The 17971-nt window shown below is 41.2% G+C and overlaps 1 protein-coding gene across 1 annotated transcript in view; it reads right to left on the bottom strand.

Annotated features, from left to right (window-relative positions):
• The window catches only part of ADAM12 (ADAM metallopeptidase domain 12), a 399327-nt gene extending 382239 nt beyond the window's left edge, over nucleotides 1–17088 (bottom strand). The window contains exon 1 of the mRNA XM_075215979.1: nucleotides 16715–17088. Coding sequence (XP_075072080.1) covers nucleotides 16715–16817 — 103 coding nt within the window. The 5' untranslated portion in view covers nucleotides 16818–17088. The remainder of the gene's footprint in view (nucleotides 1–16714) is intronic.
• Nucleotides 17089–17971: the final 883 nt, after the last annotated feature.

A 17971-nucleotide genomic window follows, 5' to 3' on the forward strand; every position in this document is an offset into this window, starting at 1 on the left:
TTGAGTTCCTGGGCAGTCAAGACCCTTTGACCTATGAAGACCTTAATACTGTAACTGTATCTTTGTGATGTCACTGCTTTGTAGAACTGTACTGTGAATGAATTGTGCAGAGTGTTTTCATAAAAGCTTGTTAGTGCTAGCAGGCGCATGCATACCAGACTTTGCCTTGTTATATATTTTGCAAAAAAAACCTGTGTGTTTTGGAACCACAGCAATTGCATCGGACAATCTTTATTGCAAATAATACAAACTTAACAGCTGCCCTGCAAAGTACAATCTTATGTATTAGTCGAGGCTTAATTGGAATGGTCAATGTTCTCAGTGCCGGTGCTAGGGTTCATGGCGCCCTAGGCAAAATTTCGTCAACCCCCCCCCCCCCCCGCCGCTGCGAACACACTAAAAAAAAAAAGTAGATTTTACTTACCTTTTCTTTCTTTTCTCTAGCTGATCCGCGCCTTCTTCACACAGAAGGCGGAGTGATGCATGCTGGAAGGGGAGGGGGCGCCGGGAAAGAACTTTATTTACACTGTCTGTCAGTGACAGACAGTGTGATACTTTACCGATGCGCCGCGGACACTGAAAAACAGCGGCGGCGCAAACCTCTCCTTAGAAAATCTAGTCAGCGGCGCCCTGCAGGTCCCGGCGCCCTAGGCAACTGCCTAAGGTTGCCTAATGGGAGCGCCGGGCCTGAATAATCTGCAGATCTCTGTAGAGAAATTAGTGAACTAATAATCCATATCAGACGTAGTTAGACTATGGCTCTTGAGCTGCTGTGGAACTACAAGTCCCAGCCATGTTTTGGCTTTCAGTTCCACAAAAGCTGGCAAACCACAGGTAGTGCATATATTATTTGAATACAAATTAGAGAGGCTCTGAAGATGAGGAACCATGAGATTCCTGAATGAAAACAAATCAATGTGCACCACGGACAACCATGAAAACGGCGTTTACTTTTGACTCGTCCAGCCCAATAAAAGTAAACATCATGTATCGGACCACCTCCAGAACCAGTAAATATTTGTAAACACTAATTAGTGTTGTTATAACAATGGTTAAGACTTTGCGGCTTATGGCTTATTAATCACCTCCTGCTCCTTGTCCGGTTATGTGTCATGCAATTCTGCTCTCTGTCCGTTAGCCTTAGGGCCTATTTAAATGAAAGCTCCTTCCCTGCTGTGTGAAAACAAACCTACTTTATGAGTACTTGTAGGGTCTCTATGTATAATATATAATGCTATATATTTTATCTTTATATATATATATATATATATATTATATCTAATATATAAATGCTTAGTGGCGTCTGTCTGTGTGTGAAAAAAAAACCCCAAGTTGCAGCGCCACCTGCTGGGCAGAGTTATACACTGACCTACTAAATTCTTAGTGTGTGTGGGAAAAAAAATTCAAAAAGGGCTGAAATTTGGTAGGGCTCAAACTCATTTTCGTGAGGTAATTTTACCTCATGAACACACATGTGTAGAGGCGTGCGTTAGTGTGTGTGTGTGGAAAAAACTATTTTCTCAGAAAGGGCTCATCCAATTGACCTGAAATTTGGTATACTGACATTATTTGACAAAAAAATTAGAATAGTGAAGTCAGTTAACTTCCATCATCCCCCCTTCCCCCTGTGGGAGGGGTAGTAAAGGCTAAATTTACGAGCTGAGGGGTCAAACTCATTTTCGTGAGGTAATTTTACCTCATGAACACACATTAAAAAGGCCTCTTGCGTCGGGAACTAACGCTCTTCCCCTGAGGAGGCCTGGGCTAGGCCCAAATGCATGACAAGAACCTTTTTAAGACCTTAAGTAGCATGATTTGACTAGAATGCATGAATATCATGCACGTGTTAACGTGTGTGTGTGTGTGTGTGTGTATATGTATATATATATATATATATATATATATATATATATTGTGACACAGGCACACTTCTGGTGATGCGCACACAAACACCTGCTTGCTTTTTACTTTGTTTTTATTCTCAGGATGCCAAAGTAATTCATAAAATTAAGGTGCACACATCTGGGCTTATGGGCTGCTGTCAGTCGGTAGATCTTGGTGGTAAACTTAATATGGATTTTCAGAGAATCTGTCACGAGTTGCCATTTATCTCGGAATTTAAAGATACATAATTAATAATAATAATTAGAAAAAGACAGAGGTCCATCAAGTTCAACCTTTCACAGAGTCTAATTGTGTTGATCCACAGTAAGGCCAAACAAAACCCCCGTTGATACAACTCTCAATTTAGCCTCATGGGGTAGGGAGCGGTTTCATCCTTATTCAAAAATGCCAATAAGAGACATTGATCAATTGTCCCCATAATATCCTTAACTAATTCCAGCTAATTATAGCTACCATGTCTTGTTCCAACTGATTGATTAAATATTCTCTGTACAGCTCTGTGTGACACAATGGTGCTAGAAAAAGAAATTGTAATAATAATGCAATACATTTTTAAAATTCTGTTCGTCAATTTGCCTTCATCAGCTCATGTAGTAAGGAATTCTATAGCTTTACCACTCTTACAGTAAATAATCCTTTCTTCCATTCTACTGATGACCCCTTGTCCTCTGTAAGGTGCTGACATATAAGATTTGTTAGACAAATCTTTGTATTTACTGCAGTCATATTTATACATATTAATTTGGCCACCTCTGAAGCACCTTTTCTACCCTTCACTTTCCTTTATTAATGAGGTTCCCTGCTTGTGAACCTCCAATGCTCTTCCCACAGAGGTGCTAAAAACTGTGCCCCGAATTCAGAATTAGAAGTGACACTTGGCGATGACTGTATGGCCAGAGAGTTCTTTCATCGCTTGCTTTTCGCAGCGGCAAAAGAATGACCTTATGGGTTCTGCCACGGAGGAGGGAGAGGGGGGAGGGGGGGGGTGCAGCCTGTCTGTAGGGATCAGAAGATCCCTCTCCGCTGGTGCTTTAGCCATAGGTTAGATCTGCTAACTCCATCCTCTGAAGCCGTTGGCAATCAGGAACAAGCTCCGAAAAGTTTTTGGGAACTGGGCAAATAGGTCCTCTTTGCAGTTCCCATTGAGAATAATGGGGACTGTAGTATTCTGCGGTAGTTTGCCTAATGCAGGAGATATCTCTGTTAGGCTAATGTTAATTAGCCCCATAACATAAATTTGCCTAAACAGTTGTTTACACAGTATTTGAGGCTTGATAAATAGGCCCCTAAATCCATTCTTTTGCTTGTTATATGCAGCTCTCTACTTGGTACAATATGCTGGATGAGATAGGTTGTTATCAGCATTTTAAGATGTAATAGAACTGTATTATGATCACGTCCAAAGGTCAAGTCATATTGGGTAACTGTAGTATTATATCTGTATAGAGCAGGGTTGTCCAACCCGCGGGCCGCATGCGGCCCAGCACGCCTGTAAATGTGGTCCAGAAGGAGTTTTGGTTGTGGCAAGGGGGCAGCACTGTTAATGGGAAAAAAAAAATCCTGCAAAGAAAAGAAAATACTTACCACGTCAGCTGGTACTCCGGCTCCCTCCCTTGTCTCCTCCTCCGTGCGGTGCTCGCAGTGAATGTCGGGCGTGATATCGTCAAGCACAACATCCATTGCGGAGCGCAGCACAGAGGAGTCACCCGCGCGAGAAGAACAATCAGCAGCACAGAATTGGAGAAAAGAAGAGAAGAGGACAGGAGAACAAGCCGATTAAAAGGTGAGTTAAGGGGGATTTTTTTTATTATTTCAAGGGATGCTGACCAGTGAGTAAAAGTCACCTGGTCCTGGAGCATCATGGACCTTATCTCCCTGCTACATACTTCTACTTGTAATACTAATGGGGCATTATATATTATTCTCTTTGGCCCATTATAAGTTGTTATCCCTTAACTACCATAGTGGTGTAATTAGCAAAACCGGTCACAATTTGGGGTCACAGTGGTGTATATGTCAGGTACCGCAGGCCTGGTCAGGGCACCCTGATAGACAATGCCTGGCTTAAATGCACTTTATTGATATTGAATCGAAACAATACAAAAAGTGATTATATTATAATAACTAGAGAGTATTTTTTGAACAGGGCGATTGAAAGGTAAGTATATGGGGGATTTGAAAAAAAAGTGATATATATATATATATATATATATATATATATGAGAAAAAAAGTGATATATATATATATATATATATATATATGAGAAAAAAAGTGATATATATATATATATATATATATCACTTTTTTTCTCATATATATATATATATATATATATATATATATATATATATATATATATATATATATATATATATATATATATATATATATATAATATATATATACTATGTTTTCTATGTTTTTTTTGGATGATCAGCTATCGTTCTTGTTAGTGTATCTTATGTGCGGCCCAAGCCAACTTGTCGTCTTCCAATGTGGCCCAGGGAAGCTAAAAGGTTGGACACCCCTGGTATAGAGTGTGATACATTTGTAATTGTAAAGCGCTACGGAACATGTTGGCGCTATATAAATAAATGATGATGATGATTATAGTCATGTTGGGTAGGTGTAGAGCACTATATCTGTATAGAGTGTGATGCAATTGTTGGGTTGGGTGGTGTGGTGCTCTATGTCTGTGCAGAGTATAATAGAATAGTATTTATGATCATGTCCAGTGATCAGGACAGACATACCCTTCAACCACTTTCGGATCTACTATGGGTGCTTAACGTTCAGTGCACGTGAGCTCCAGTCAAGCGAGCCACGCACTGTCGCCTTGATATGTGGGCTCTGTGCAGCCAGGGTGACACAGCCAGGCCAGCATAATACAAATTTGTATTATTGATGATTATTATTATTATTATAATTATTATATTATTGTAATTTGTATTATTGATCCCATTTATGGGATCCAGTAGCAAGAAAAAAAAATAACTTTAGCTGCGATGCTGTGGCTTTATTAGCACTGCAACTGCCCCCTCCCCTCTTGTACATGGACTCCCCCATCCATAAAATGCCCCTGACTCCAACAGTTCCACAGTTCTTGGGACAGTTCTGATTTCCAGTAGTTAAAAAAAAAAAGAGTCCACTGATTTGTGGGAGTGACCTCTTTGTGTTGGTGTGGCCGTTTTTGTGGGTGTGACCTCTTTGTGTTGGTGTGGCCGTTTTTGTGGGTGTGACCTCTTTGTCTCTCTTCATTTTCATGGAATGTTGGCATGGGTAGGACCATGTTGTGTATTGTCCTGTATATTGTCCTAAAAATGTGATTGTGAGTGAAATTAGGCGACCTAAAATAAAATAGCTACTGGTATTTACCAGCTCTTGGTGGACATGGTGATTTGGCAAATGCTCAATGTGGCTAATGATGCGAGGAGGAGATCATCCCTCCTGCTGCAGCCAGCCGTGTTTGGGGTTGTCAATGCCCCTCCCTCCTAGACTTCTCCTTCACTCAAGTGAAAGTTTATGGGGCCAGGGACTTTGACAACCCAAACGAGGACCCCCTGCTTGGCCTTTAATTGAAATAATGCAGCGAACAGTAAGAAATGTCTTAATGACTTTGTCAGAATATTGAGCTATACAGACATTTAAAGAAAATGATTGAGGCACAGGTCTCCCTTACATAAGACTTTTTTTGTTTTGTTTTCTGGTTTCCTCCACTTTATTTTTCCTTCTGCTCTCGTTCCCTCATTTCTTCCCCAGCTGGAATTTTAAAAAAAACAAAACTTTAACAATGGGGACGGGAGATGACTCTTCTTGTCCTAACAGCTGCTAATATCCCCGCACAGCACCCACACTCATATATATGGGAGCAGCGTTAGTAATGTTGCACCTGTTCCTAGGACCTCACTGTCAAATTACAGACTAGTGCTCCACGACATATAAAATGATTGTCTCCGCTGGGTTTAATTACTGGAAAATATTAGAATGCAGTAACGGTGATATTTACACATTGAACCGTACAATTAATGGTTCATAGCCCTATAATTCAGGCAATTTACTCTTTTATCCAGCTCTTGTGGAATACAAATGCAAAATGAAACCCTGTTTTTAGGTATAAATGTTTCTTTCTTTCCAGCTTAAAATCTGTGGAATTTACAGTCTCATCATATTATGTGCCAGCTCAGTATCCAGTATTACAGGCCATGAAATATTCACAAGTCCCTTCTATTAGATTGTAGATTCCGTAAAAAGAAAAGTAGAACGTTGGTGGATAAGTAACGTTAGTATAATACAAAGTTTACAGGGCACAGTGTGGTCACACGAGGGTGCAGTGCCAAGAGGGGCAACGCTGTGGGAATAATTGCTCCAATTTTTTTTTTAATGATCCTAATTATTTCTAATTTGTTTATACTATAGCAGCCTGCTTACCTGCGCCACCTGCTGGTCTGTCTGCCTTAAAGCGCTACGGAATTTTCTGGCGCTATATAAATAAATGTTGATGATGATTGATGATGTCTGGGATCAGCTCAGAGTGCACAAAGAACAAAAAGGAACATCGGGTGAACGGGCGTGGATTGGAGGGCGGTCTAGCGGTTAGTCATTTGATTGTAGCGGAAAAATTTATCATTTAAAATTTTAATTTTCCACGTGTGACTTTATAGAAATCAGATTTTACAAGGTAATGTACCAGTAGCTGAGCAGTACTTTTAGTGTAAAGCCCACCATTCTATTAGTAAAACTGTTTTTATGGAGAGGGGACTTTTCAAAAAAGTATTCATATTCTATGTATTAGCATACTGTATAAATTCTATATATACAATATGTATAGCAAACATGATATTTCTGCACTGGAAAGGTGTAAATCACACTATTCTGTAGTGATGATGCTTGTGCTAGAAATTACAGTACCACAACTTTCATTCATATTTTAAACCATAATTCTGGTCTATGGAAAGGGAACACTCGAGTAGGAGTGGAAGGCTACTGCATTTTAATCACATTTGTGCACTCTCCCGGAATTTCCGGGAGACTCCCAATTCCGGTAGGTCTCCCGGGCTCCATGGAGAGCAGGCCATTTGGCAGCCTTCACAGTGTGATTTGCGGTGAATCGCATAATTTTGACCTCATCCATCACGGTAAAATTATACTTTTGCGTCATTGTGTCACGGAGCCAAAATGCTGAGATTCACAGTGACTCCTGCCCCTTCAGTCCTCACATTTTACCTCCTGGAGGGAAAGAATAAAAATTTGCTCAAATGATGGGATCTGTGGGTACATCATAGAATAATACATTGCATGTGTCTTGCCCCTCACCTGGCTCCTGTCTGCTTGTGCAGCTGAAGCATCAGCTGTTTATTAGGCAGGAACACAACAAACTACACCTCCCACAATGCAGCAGGGGTAGGCTCACATGACAGCTCTGGTGCTGATTGGCTGTGAAGTAGTCAGGTGGTAGCTGCATAGACTGAGCATAGCAGCTAGTCAGCTCCTCCACAGTGCTGAACATGGGGGAGAGTAGAGGCATGGTGAGCAGATAAGAATACCCTTCTCTTTGCCCACAGGAGGGAACTCCCCCCATCATAGCCCTAATCCTGCATCCTGCACCATATCCTTTTGGAGTCTCCTCTTGGAGTACCTGTCTGCAGTACCATTAGCAGGTTTGTGCAAGTAAATTAATAGTACAGTATAAAATGCGTCACAAATTATTAGTCATGGTTAGTTTTTTTTCCTTTTATTTAAGTCCCAATTCATTGTAAAATACAATCAGTTTTGTCATTATTGACATTTATATATTGGTTGTAATTATTGCTAAGGTAAGAATCAGTTCACAACCATTGCCACAATTTGTCTAAAAAAAGGTGCCTGTTGTAGGCTTTTGGCAGCAATTTTTTTTTTCTTTATTGCACAATCAAGCGTTTGGAGACCCCCCCCCCCAACTCTAGAAATCCTGCTGTAAGGGCTGGGCCTTTGCAAATAAAGGGTTAAGCCCATCCCCCCTCCTTCCAGATAGTAATATAGGGCCTATGGACCCAATGGGATGTTAAATTTTTATCTTTTTAATCTTTTTATTTATAACAGCATAAAATAACACCTTGGTCCTAACAAACCTATAATTTGTTGTACAAAAGTCAAATATAAGGTTTCATAATAAAAAATAGAAAGGCAAGACAATTGGGGTATAGACATTATACATTATAATAGACAGAAACTTGAAATATGTGAAAAAGAATTTCTGTTTTTCTTTTAGTTTTCATATCAGGTAAGTTAGGTGAAAGGAGTAGTAGATAACGCATCACTAATGTTGGCCCGACGAGTAATCATGTATATGGGTGAGTAAAAGGTAAAGCGGGGGAGGAAGAGAGGCGGTGGACATCGGTAGTCCGGGCATCTCTGCAACTTTTAACAAAAAGTGTGTCTCAGAAGCCTAAAGGGTGAGATAGTTATAGGAGCGAGATTGTGCATTTATGAAACTGATAACAAGGGGAAATTATGGTATTTCTGGGAGGTCGGGATCTTAATCTTGCCGTGGATTCTGCAAAGTTCTATTTTCATTTCACTGCAGGTGTTTACAAAGGTTATTCCCTGTGTGTACGGCGTCTGCAGTGGGTCTGTATGTTGTGTGCATGGCCGGGAACTTCAGCTGAGTCCTTGAAGGAACAGCCAGGCTCAGGGGAAGTAACATCAACAGGGAATCCGAGGGGAGGGGAGAGGGGGTACTGTATACCCAGAACACTCCCCTTCTAATAAGGTCAGCCAATGGGAATCCTTTCACAGAGAGCCATAGCTTCAATCCTAAAATGTGGGGGAGGAGGGGCCCTGTTCAGGTTTATGGTTTCAAGGCGATTGGAGATGATTCTATAATCGTGAACACAAGTGAAAAACAATTTTTCTGCCAAATGTCGCCATCCTCAGATGTGGCAGAGGATTGCGGCTCACAGTAGAGGGGAGATAATGGCACACACACCGCATGATAATGAATAATCTCATTGCCGTGCATGCGCACCACCCTGATACCTAATTCTGGCACACTCCTTGGTGGATGACCACGTAAAGTGACTAAAAATGGAGGAGAGAGAGGAACTGCGTCGCTCTTTCTGACATATTTGCCTTAGCACAGAGGTCCCTTTGAATGTATTAACAGAGTAAAATGAGGTGGCGGCTCTCTCCGAATCCCCGTTGCGGTACAAATGGCGTAATATCTGCGGTACGTGGCTACAAATAACCTTCTTTTTTCTCCACAATTCCAGGACACAGAGCACCTTAAAGAATTCTCTCCGCGATGCACGTTTTTCTGCACAAGGATCAGATTTGTTTTCCAGCCTACAGAGTGGTACACCATATGTTCCTATAAGCTGAGGTGAGACTGTTGGGAATTATGTACCAAGCAGACAGAAAGAGGAGAGGAAATGAGCACTCGCAAACATAACAAACAGACTAAACGCAGCTGATCTAAGCTGCATAGCTAATGAGAAATTAAACTGAGAAAATGATTTGTATCCTTTGGATCCGATATCAGGTAAATAATATCATGCATTAGGGATGGTGTTGGTTTTAACACAAGACATCGGTAATAAACGACATATACTAACAAACTGTGATAAAACGATAAAAGTCCCCTAAACCGGCATGCCTAACTGGGAGACCTATTACATACCGAGACGCTATTTATAAATACCTTGCATAAAAAAAAAACAACAACAGGTTATATCGAGAACCCAAGCAATAGCTCACTGTTCTACATCTGCCGAGCAGAGGTGCTTTACACAATCATATTCCGTGTCAGCAAACAGTTTGGATGGATGGAATGACGTATACGGAGTAAACATGAGTTTGGGTGAGACATAATTGTAGTGTCAACACTTTGAAGTTTTTGCTTTAATGTTTACAAGATATAAACCTGTACAGCCACCTTCATTAACTTTTCTGCATTTAAAGTTTTAGGGGTATATTTACTAAACTGCGGGGTTGAAAAAGTGGAGATGTTGCCTATAGCAACCAATCAGATTCTAGCTGTCATTTTTGTAGGTCCATCAGATTACATTATTTTTATGAGCCCGGTGTCAGAGAGCGTTTACAAGGCTTTGCAGATGCACATTAAATGAGACCTTGGTTTTTAATGCCCGTTTAGGAGTCATAAATCATACTTAGCCAAGTCAATATTGCTCCACTTTGCAAAATCTTTAACACCATTGGGTCTATTTATGAATAAGTGGCGATATGGCGGCTGATTTTCTATCGCCGCTAATTGCACAAATTTTCCTATCGCCACAATTTACCAAGAAAATATTGTCGAAGTAACAGTGATAAACAGCCGCCCAGTCTTACCGTTTTGCCAGATAGTCTTGGTTCATCTTTGCACGCTAGCTTTGCCGCAAATCACCCATTTTGGGTAAAATTGGGTTTTCTGAACTTAATAGATAGAGCCTTTAATTTTGAAGCTTAATGAGTATTACATTGTAAACGAGTGTCTCTGATTCCTATCTCACCACGCACTTTACGTGTTACACATGTGGTCAGCTCCCTAACAGCACGGATAATCTAAAAATCCTGAGTGCATTAGAAGAGCTGGATAGGAATATGGATAGAGAGAAAAGGAGTACCAATGTCTGCAGATGATTTTATAACCAAATGGGGAATATGCATCATAAGCACCCAGACAGGACAATCTGCTTTAGATCCAGGCAGTCACAAAGCTCGATTTAGGCTTTACAGAAACCTTGTGTATTCTCATTTTAGTGAATTTACTAACAAGACCTGTATTGGGAAACTGTAACCAAACATACAATAGAATAGTAGAAAGTAAAACTGAACATTATAAAGAAAATAAGCAATTTGCTTATAGTGACATTTTGAGGTTTGTACTACACTCCGGTACACTTTTGATGTCACTAGCTGCATTCCCCCAGTCTCTGTGTGGCAAGCAATATATATTTTGCAACTATAACTTTGTCTCCTAACAATGTGTGTCCAGCTGTGAGACGGCTGAAGTGAGTCCCGTAGACCACACACTGTGATATAAGTACGACCTTCATCTCAATTCTTACACTGAGAGCTGACTGACCTCAACCTCTGCCAGACTGGGCCAATGTCCATCTGAGATTTCACTGCTGCAGATTTCATTGGAATTCGAAGAATGCCCCGGAAGCCCTTAAAGCCACCAGATTAATGCCCTATGGAAACACAAAGCCCCCCGTGCAGATATATATATATATTTGTGGGGGGCATTTATTTGTGCAATGATCTCTGTGAGCATGAGAAGCAATGACCCCGCAATATTCAATGTACGCAAGACAAATGCTTTTTAAAGTCCAGGTAACCAGTTTGGGCAGATAAATCTGGTTACATGAATTCTGATACTATATACAGAATGCTCATTAACTAATTGCAGTCACAGTGCAGCATGTGTAATTAATATGTGTCCGGCTTTATATCTGGCATTGATTTGCAGCAGAGTGGCATTAGTTGTCTGCAAGATAATTACTATGCACCTGTCCGACCTCACTCCCACCATAAGTAGTTCAACATATTTACATATAGGAAGAGCATACTTGCCAACTCTCCCGGAATGTCCGAGAGACTCCCGAAATCCGTGTCAGTCTCCTGGACTCCCGGGAGAGCAGGCAAGTCTCCCGCATCCCGCAATTCCCTGGCCAAAATAAGACGTTTCGCAGTTGATCGCGTCATTTTTGCCCTGCGACAAAACGGCATTTTCGTCGCGTTGCCTACTTTCAGGCAGTGCAGTCCGGGAGAGGGGCGTGGCTAGAGGGCGGTAGGGGACGGGGCACAGCTAATGGCGTAATCTTGGCCCTGCCCCCTCCCACCCTCTAGTCACGCCCCTCTCCCGGACTGCACTGCCTGAAAGAAGGGCAAGTTTGAGGAAGAGACACAAATGAGCAAAACTACCCATTGAGTATTTTGGGACTTTATGCGCCCATACTTGCAAACTCTCCCGGAACGTCTGGGAGACTCACGAATTTCGGGGGCATCCTCCTGGAATCCCAGGGGGAGTAGGCCGCCCTCCCAGGATCCTCTTTCATTTCCTTGTGAAGTGGCTGGGTGGAGCCTTAATGACGCCATTCTACCGCTACGTATGGATGCCGTTGAATTTGCATCATGCTCTCCATAGTTGCTTTTTGGACTTGGACCTGTACTTGCCTATTGAAGGACTTTAAGGGGCATATTCAGTTAGCTTTCCCTTTGCAACCCTATGGGGTGCACACGGAAATCCACAACGTTGCGATATCGGGACCCGTGCAGCCACGCATAATGGCGGACGGGAAAGCTAATTGAATATGCCCCTAAATAGGTGCTCATAAGATATCCATAATAGTAAGTTGTCCTATACTTTTAATAATCCATTTTTTACCATCCAGGTGCATTTGATGCAGGTCCAAATATCCATGTCATACAAGTATATAAGCACATAAAAGTAACAGATGTAATAAAAACAAGTCCCTATGCAAAAAAAAAAAAAATTTCATTTATCCTTTTCACCATTCACATTTCCAAAAAACAGAATGTGGGATTTCACCTATATATGTGTAACATATAGAGAAGTGTATTTGTGCACATAAGAATTGGTGTTGTGTGTATGTTTTGTTTTTGGGCGGTGGGGGGGGGGGTGCAATTTCTATTGGTGTACCTGGTCTCCATTGTGTATTTCGTTATTATGGGGGTTGGTGTGATACGTTCCAAACAAGGCTACTCGGTGACACCAGGTGACACCATCATCTTAGAACGTTGCATTGGATTAAACATCTAGAAGAAACTCTGATGCTCCACTCTGATTGATTTCACCTGCGCGCTCACCCAGCATTACGTCTAGGTCAAGCAATCAAGACATTGTAGCTGGGTGAAAATATTTGCGATTGCAGTCGAGATGGAACATGCAGCTTCTTCCCGCTATTTCCAATCCAAGGAAAATGCCAGTTATATTAGCAACATGCTCCCATCCTTCAAAATAGACTCTTCCGTATCCAACACTGTGCTCTACTCCCAAACTTCACTTATATTCCTACTTCAGCAACCTGTGCCTAATTAATTTATGAGCACTTTGGTCTTCATCATCATCAACAGTTATTTATATAGCGCCAGCAAATTCCGTATAGCGCTTTACAATTGGTCTAGGTGAAATAAGCGCTGTTGCAGGATCAGCGTTCTTACTGTAACTAACCACACACCCCAACATTCCTAAATAGACCATTGCCTGCTCAGGTTATGAACTGGCTAAACACACCCATTCCTCATAACTCCTCCCCAAATCTGGTAGGTCACACCCCTTTGCACCGAGGAAGTCAGAGGAACAAAGTTGTTGGCGTCATTACCCCTCTAAGACAATTTGGAGAAATATCTGTTTATTTGTAAGTATTGACTAGCAAGTAAAAAAAAATCAACTTCTCACAGTTCACTTTTGTGGCCTCTTGTTGCATAACTATCAGATTTACAAGTGATTCGAGAGAAATATCCTCCTACAACAGTATTGTTGATGGAAATATGCAGCAAAAACAATACACCCTATGTTTATTATAAATATGTCTAATCACTAGAACTAGTGATTTATTTATAATAAACATAGATTTGTTTTACAACACTTGATTCTGATGCAAAATATTTAGAACTTCCAGGACATAAATTACATTGGCTGCTTGCTTAAAGTGTTCATTAACTTTAAATAAATCCCTCTGTGTCACTACATCAGTGCCGTAACTAGAAATTTTGGTGCCCTGGGCGAGACAGGGCACCAGCGCCCCCCATCTAAGTGGGAGTGGCATTTGACAAGTGGGTGTGGCTAGCACTTTAGTGAAAGAATTGTTTTATATGCACACACAGTGGTATATTTCGAAAAGAGAGAGAGAGATTTTTTTTTTCACTTACAAGACTTTGAATCTTCAACCCTTAAGTCCCGCAGTGGAACGCATGTTCGTTCCACTGACAGGAAGTTCGGCATTTGCGTTCCACTGCGGGACTTAAGGGTTGAAGATTCAAAGTCTTGTAAGTGAATGTGAATGTCTCTCTCTCTCTTGGAGGCAGGTATGGAGGCAGGTAGCGGCTGGCTGCTGCGCCCCCTTGGCCTTGCGCCCTGGGCGACGGCACCGCCCGCACCACCCTCGTTATGGCACTGCACTACATCGCTACAAAATGTACATATTTTTGGAAGTAATGTTGCTCTTTTGGCCCTAATTTTCCTGTCGTACTCTTCTTCCAAATAGTCTCTCATTTTGGCTAGGTGCGTATATATCTATACTGATTGAATCCGATATTTGCTCACCTATATGGGCCAGTTTAGGAATGAGTAAGTAGATCCATTCACTACTGAGTTCTCCAAGGGAGAAGTTCCTGGTTAAGAAGAAAAATACTTTTTTTTTTCCCCATCATTTGCTGTATAATTTTGTGTTGCTAGATCTGTAGCGCACCTCCATATATAGAGTACATAACTCCTAGGCTGCATGTCCTGGACAGGACAGTAATTAGGCACTTTAAGAATGGAAGGACTCTCTATAGCCACCTTGTGGTCACATGAGCTACTGCAGAAACTGTATTTATTCACACTCAACAACCCAGATACTGTATCTTATGTATCTTACAGGAGGGGGATTCCCCCATCGCTTGAAATAAAATTAATATACCCCAAAACCACACCTTATTATGCAGGAAAACTATCTGCAAGCAAAACACATTAAAGGCGTGTTCACATGGGTGTAAATATTACTAGACGCACAATTCTTAGTTTCTAGTAAATAGGTTTTAACAATGATAATAAAATGATAATGTAAGCCAATGGACTTGTGTGCGCAGACTTGCTGAAATTAATTTGCTATGTGCCATTTGGAACATTGCCTGCTGCGCTTACAAGCAGTAAGTGCTGGCTTCAATGTAACGGAGTTCTATGGCTGCGTTTATTAATTGCACAGTACACTATGCTGCAGGGAAGCGTTGAGAACACACTTTGAATGCTCTGATAAAAGCAAGGACAGAGTACAAGGTTTCGTCTATGATTTTAGCAGGCTTCGTTTTCCATGGTCGGATAGTTGTTTTAAACCTTATCTTGACACCAAAGCACTCTAAAGCTTGCGACCTGTGGGTCTAATGAATATGGTACTACAAGTCCCAGCATCCCCGGCAGCTGACCTACTGGGACTTTTAGTCCCTTACCCTTTGGAAAGATACATATTGCCTAAGTCTACTTTAATGAATTTACATTTTGTTTATATTTCACTGCAAAAATATAACAGAGCAAATCAGCATGCATAATGTACAGTAGGCATTGTGATCATAATGGGATATATGGGATATTAATAGGGGGTATTAATGTAACATTAATCAAATGCATTTCATTTGTGCTCTTTGCTATCTTCTATCAATGTATCATTTTCCATATCATTAATTTCAAAGTTAATGCATTTTGTTATCCATATACAGAGACTCCATTGTCAGGTTAGATGCTTCTCCCTTCCCCCCATGCAGAATATATTGATGCACTATTGATAAATTATAGGGCTTTCAAGCGTTATAAATAACGTATTACTTGCTAGAATTAAGTCTGTTCATCTAAAAATAAGTAATAAATCCTGCAAGGCTAAGAGCATAATAAGTCACTAGACCCTACAAGTAGTATCATCTGTCTTTGTTCCAAGCTGGTTTCGCTCCATATATAAAGATGAAATATGTATAACAGTATTGTGTACCTGTTTGCGTAGGCTCACGGGTTGCAATTGAGATTCTGTTGTTAGTTTCTAGTCAAAACCTAGAGGCCAGTGGTTCCCACTGTATGCAGCGAGATACTGGCGTGATTTATCAACCGTGTCAGCTGACTTGTTAGGCTAATGGAGTGCACTGAGTTTAAATTAGGGGCAGCGAGTTAAACTGAGCATTAGCTAAGTAGTCATAAATATATAACGATATAACCGTTCTATATGCATGTCGCTAGTAAAAGTTAAATAGTTTTAACTATTTCATAACCCTCAAGGTAGTCACTGTTTTATGTGTAGTTATAGTTTTGCTAATTATTTCAATTGCATCATCATCAACAACATGCACTCGAACATGAAAATTTATTTTTACTGTTTAAAAATCAATAGTTTATGATTGATTCATTTCTTCATCATAGAGCATAATGTAAAACTACTACAGAAGCTCGTTGGAACTGTGCACTGTGCTTGGTTAATACAGAGGTGAAGGGTCTGAGTGACTGTTCTGCAAGTAACTCTCCTGCAGATAGTGGTATCTTGGTTTAGAAGCTGTCTTGCCCACATAGGACAGTTACCTACAGAGGTATTAAGACCTATGCAACACTTTTTGCGAGAGAGGTCTGGTCACTTGCCCTCCAATCAGAGAGTTGACATTGCATGATTGTAATTGAATGAGATGAAGCTGAGCTGGGCTGATTGTGAGTCTCTCCTCTTGAGGAGGGCATGCTGGGACATGTAGTTTCACAACAGCTGGAGAGCCACAACTTGTCTGAGCTCAGAGTATAGACCCATTCACCAAAAAAATACCAAGGTGCCCTGCAAACAGAAAGCAACGACAGCGCACTTTTACTCTGGTAGAGGTTGACTTGGGCTGCACTACCGAGACGAGCACGTTTACAGTCAGCATCCACGCTCGCACAGCAAATTTAGACATGAAAACAGAATATAAAGAGGGTAGAGCAAGACGGCTGAAGAACAATGGGGACTATGAGCGCAATCAGCAATACAAGTTACAAGAGTTTCTCTTGAAAGCTGCGAGAAGGGAGAAAACTTGCCCAAGGCTGCAACAATGCAACAGTGTGGGTTTTTTTTTTTAACGAGAAAAGTGTTTAAGTCTTACCTTGTGCTCTGGAAGAAATGAAACCACAGCTAACACACATCAGCAGTATAAATGTCTGGAATGGGAGAGAAAACCGTTGTTCTGCCTTGAGCCTTTCTGACATCTTATCCTGACTGAGAAACAGCTTTCATCAGCTGGCTGGGGAGAACAGCACCATAATATACAGTTACAGGGGACGGAGATGCAGGATGTGAGAAATTTCCTGAATACATTTCAGTTAACCCCTCCTGCCTGACATGATCATCTAGTCTTTCTCCTCTTTTTTAAACTTTTTTTTTTTTTTTGGCAGGGGGAAAAATGTTGACCGTTGCAATAAAATGAGCAAACTGTCTGTGTTGGCCAGCAAGAGGCATTAAGATCGTTAGCGAAAGGGAGGCAGGCCCGCGGAGTGTGTTCATGCCAACATTTACAGTTCTCAGTACAATGGAACAAATTATTGTCCTCCAGACGTTCAGCCGTACTCTGCAGGATCCTTAAACCAACTGGGGGGGAAAAGAGCCTGCAAGTGTTTCCTAAGTCATATTACTGCATGCCAGGGATATAATATTGGGTCCTTCAACCAAAAATAATACCAGCACATCAAAGAGCCGACATTCCACCAAAACTCTCTTTCATTTTAAGGTATTCTCGACAGAGGATTCTGTGTGGGACACACATGTAATCTGGCGCAGAGGCGAAAAGGTGGTGTAACTCACGGCAACCAATCAGATTCTGTCTTCTTCCTAGGTGTTTACCTGTGATAACAATGGAGGATTTTCCCCATGCATAGTAAAGTACCGCCGCTGTCCTCCAACTGCTAACTTCATCTCAGGACAGAAGAAGGAAAAATGCTTTAGTATTAAAATAATGCGCCTTTTTTGTTAAATAAAGTTATTTTCTTTTTTTTTCCTGTTTGCTTTTTTAACTTTATTTATTCTTTTTTTTTTTTTTTGCCAAATCTGGAACTGGAAGCTGAAGTCAGTGCTCCAGAGTGCATGTTCCAGCCAGTTCACTCAACGCACTGAATGACACCAGACTGGCCTGCCAGGTGCATAGGCAAACTGAGGGAGGGGGGGGGGTCCTAGTGCCTGGAAACCCCTTTCCAAGCCTAGGGCACTGTATAATTGTGGTGGCTGGACCCTGACCCTGCTTCACACTGCTCTGCTTGAAAACAGTGGTGCACGCAGCATTGCCCATGTATATTATAGGGATAGGAAGAGTTGGAGAGCAGCCAAGCACTGTCTAATATTATAGCCATGCCCCCCATGCATGCTGGTC

This window comes from Mixophyes fleayi, chromosome 6 (genome assembly GCF_038048845.1).
Source record: "Mixophyes fleayi isolate aMixFle1 chromosome 6, aMixFle1.hap1, whole genome shotgun sequence".
Classification (NCBI taxonomy): domain Eukaryota; kingdom Metazoa; phylum Chordata; class Amphibia; order Anura; family Limnodynastidae; genus Mixophyes; species Mixophyes fleayi.